General features: G+C 41.6%; 1 protein-coding gene across 1 annotated transcript; it reads left to right on the top strand.

The window, feature by feature from the left end:
- The first annotated feature begins 2,005 nt into the window (after window positions 1-2,005).
- LOC6566130 (achaete-scute complex protein T5) lies at window positions 2,006-3,085 on the top strand. Its single transcript, XM_001992162.2, has 2 exons — window positions 2,006-2,009; window positions 2,484-3,085. Exons 1-2 carry the CDS (start codon window positions 2,006-2,008, stop codon window positions 3,083-3,085), a joined length of 606 nt encoding a protein of 201 aa, XP_001992198.2.
- Window positions 3,086-3,773: the final 688 nt, after the last annotated feature.

Below are 3,773 nucleotides of genomic sequence, written 5' to 3'. Positions count from 1 at the left end.
TACTAGCAATTACAAGCGGCCAAATATTATTGATCCATATTGTTGAGGCGTTGCGTTCAGTTATCTGCCCCCATCCACGGGGTTTCGCTCGTTTGCATATTCGCATATTAAAGCCAACATGTCAACATAATTTATATTAAATTTCTGCGTCAGGTAACGATAGCGCCTGCTGCTGATTGCTAAATATATCTGCATGCGGCGTGCGGCATGCTGCATCTCCATCTCAGTTGCACCTTACACACAAATGGCATTAAGCCGCGTCCACAACAATAACAACAGTTTTTGATTGCGACCCCAATTTACAAAAATTATGAGTATAGAGTTTCAGATATGAGTGAAATGTTTCTGAGCCAACTTAATCAGTTCTCAGACATGAACCCTTAAAAGTGATAATTCTATATATCGAACCAATAATATATATGAAATAAATATCAGGACTCGGCAAGTAAGAACTCTACTGACGCTTTTTATGCTGTACCGAAAAAGAGCATTCACTTGTCGTATTATGTCTGCCAATTGTGATTCCGTTATTGTTGCCTGCTCAAGCGGCATTAAGAACCAATCCAACCGAAAGCAAACTGAAACTGGCCCCGAGTTAACGTTCGAAGGGAACGCGAAGCGTGCAAAAAATAATTCACAATTTATATGAACGTTTGCGAGCGATGTGCACGCAAACTGCAACTAAAACTGAGGCCACAGCGAATTTCTATTGCATCAACAATGATTATACGGCATGGCAAGATGTTTCCCAAATCAGTTGATCAGTTGACCAGTTGGTCAACTCTCGGTTGGCATCATCATGTGGAACATCTGGGCAATGCAATGCAATGCTATAAATGCTGCTGAACGAAGTGTTAAATGAGGCACAGCATGAACGCTGCCAGTTGCCAATGTCCAATGTCAAACGCGTTTGACACGGTTTGGCATAGCGTGCAACCAACACCAAGTCGGAAAGGACACACAACACAACAAAAAGAAAAATAAAACACCTAAAAGGACAACTCTCGCTGCGACAGCAAACAATGCCAAATATATCAAATGCTAAATACCAAATGCTGAATGCTGAATGCCAATTGCTAAATGCTTTCAAAATGCTTTCGAGTGCGGCGCAACTTGTCCTTGTCACACAACGGGTGCCTAGTCCAGTCCAGTCGAGCCCAGTCCAGGACGTTGCCCATAAAGGACATCAAGGCATTAGAAGTGTTAATAGATAACTGCCTCCGAGGAGCGCAGCAGCAGCAGCGACAGACCTTGGAGTAGCGATGAACAGTCTTATATATATATATATATATATATATATATGTATATGTATTGGAAAATGTTAAAAAAATACTTAAAATATAGTTTCAAATTATGATAATTTTATTAAGGTACAATCAATCAAGCTAGCTTTCCCTGAGGCTAAATAATATTCCTAAAAACTTGGTGTTGTGGGAATTATATTTTACTACGTTCAGTAGTTGGAAAATATTTGTATTCTAAAGCATTCCAAAAAGAGAAATTAAAAAATTTTTGCTTTCAATTGAATTGATTTTTTATATTTAAAGTTTTGAAGGGGTCTCGATTTTATTAAATGTTTCGAGAAGCAGTCCTACTATAATTTTGACCACAACTGTATACTTATATATATAAATATATATGGGTAGATACCCATATGTAGTTGCTCCCGTCTACTAGGATCTTCATTCCTTGATGCCTTGGCTATTAATGCATTAAACGTCATATATGTTGCTGCTGCTGCTGTTGCTGCTGGCGGCTTTTGGGGCCCCAAAGCCGCCACACGACCAGAGACCGGTTCACAGCCGGCACGCGACAGACAGACAGAGAGAGAAAGAGAGAGAGCTAAGTCAATAATCAAAAGCAGCTGAAAAAGAAACAAAAAAAAACTCTTCTCAGTCTGCCGCAAAGAAAGAAACACTCAAGACTCTTCCCAGCTCAAAGAGAGGACCAGAGAGATAAAAACAGAGACAGAGTGGGAGAGAGAGAGAGAGAGAGAAGACACGCAATGAGTGAGTTTATGGAATGAGTGATCCTTGAGTGGATGCTGTTGCTGCTGCTGGTTGGTTGGTTGGTTGGTTGTCCGTTGGTTTGGCTTGTTTGCACCTTTTGTCTGGAACACAGGTAGCCACAGAGCAGCCGGCTGCAGCAGCAGCAAAAGCAGGCAGGTGAGACTCATTCGTAGCTTCGTGGGCACCTATAAATAGCGCACACGGCGCAGGGAAGGGCATCAGAACAGCGACAGCGCTCGTAGGGCCAACAACAACAAGCCGTCACAAAAACTTCTAATTCAAACCTCAAACCAAAAACAGAATACTCTTCAAAAAAAATGGCACTAGGCAGCGAGAATCAAATCCGTAGCCACTATCATCAGCAGCAGCAACGCTTGACGCCGTATGCCAAGCCTAACAACTATCAGCAGCAGCAGCAACCGCTGCAGCAGCAGCAGCCGCTGCAGCAGCAACAGTTGTTGCTGGGTGATCAAGAGCAGCAGCAGGTGCCGTTTGGTGGTTCGGTGGTGCGTCGCAATGCACGTGAACGCAATCGTGTCAAGCAGGTCAACAATGGCTTCAGTCAACTGCGCCAACACATACCCGTTGCCGTCATTGCAGATCTGAGCAATGGCCGGCGTGGAATTGGACCCGGTGCCGATAAGAAGCTCAGCAAGGTCAGCACTTTGCGCATGGCTGTCGAATATATTCGACGCTTGCAGCGTGTCATCGATGAGAACGATCAGCAAGATCAGCAGCAGCAACATCAGCAACAACATCAGCAGCAACAGCCATCAGCCCAGCAGCAACAATTTAGCTACCAGCAGCAACAGTTGCAGCAACAGCAGCAGCAATTCTTGGCGCTGCAACAGCAACTGCAGCTCATATCACCCGGCAGCAGCAGCAGCTGCAACAGCAGCAACAGCTCTTTCTGCAGCAGCAGCAGCACCAGCAACTATTTTACAAATCAGTCCGTGCAGCTGAAGATGGAGCCCAGCTCTGGCAGCTATGAAGACTATCCCAATAATTCGTGCAGTTCAGGTGCGGAGGATGATGACATTCTTGACTACATCTCCTTGTGGCAGGACGATATGTGAGCCGAACAACAAAAGACTCCAACACTAACTAGTCAGACCCACGCACACATACAAACACACGCACAACAACACCTGGCAAAGTATTATTATTATTACCTCAGCAACCGCAAAAGTATTTATTTTAGTTATAAACTTTTTTTTTCAAAACGCACTTTTTTTTTTGTACAAAATAGTTTTAAGAGCGCTGTATGTGCCTGTTTTTATATAGTTTATAAGACTGCTAACCCTACGAATCTAGCTTATAAAATGGAAGACAATTACTTTTAAGAACCTTTTTTTTTAAGAATGAAAAATATATATATACAAATATGGAGGACATTAAACTGATCATTTTAAACAAATTCAAAAGATTTTTATTATGTGGCGGAAATAGGCGTTGACAAAGTGAACAAGTACCAAAGCTTAAAAGCGAGGCAGATGAATAAGAAGAAATAACAAATTTCCAGTGGAAAATGGAGACACAATAACATAACGAACTAAAAAATCTGAGTTTTAAAAATGAAAAATGTTGCTTGCTAAGTAAGAGCTTCGTTTGACTATAAAATATGTTGGTAAAACTTAAGGTTATCGAAATAGTTTTAATATATATGGTAAATCCATATAAAGGTCCAAGAAGAAGAAATTTGAGAAGAAAAAAAAACGAAAAAAAAAAGGGAACAAGATAATGCTGATAATAATCTTCCAGTTT

This window comes from Drosophila grimshawi, unplaced genomic scaffold (assembly GCF_018153295.1).
Source record: "Drosophila grimshawi isolate 15287-2541.00 unplaced genomic scaffold, ASM1815329v1 contig_848, whole genome shotgun sequence".
NCBI lineage: Eukaryota > Metazoa > Arthropoda > Insecta > Diptera > Drosophilidae > Drosophila > Drosophila grimshawi.
The sequence above is the reverse complement of the archived record's forward strand: the minus strand, read 5'-3'. Positions and strand labels throughout refer to the sequence as shown.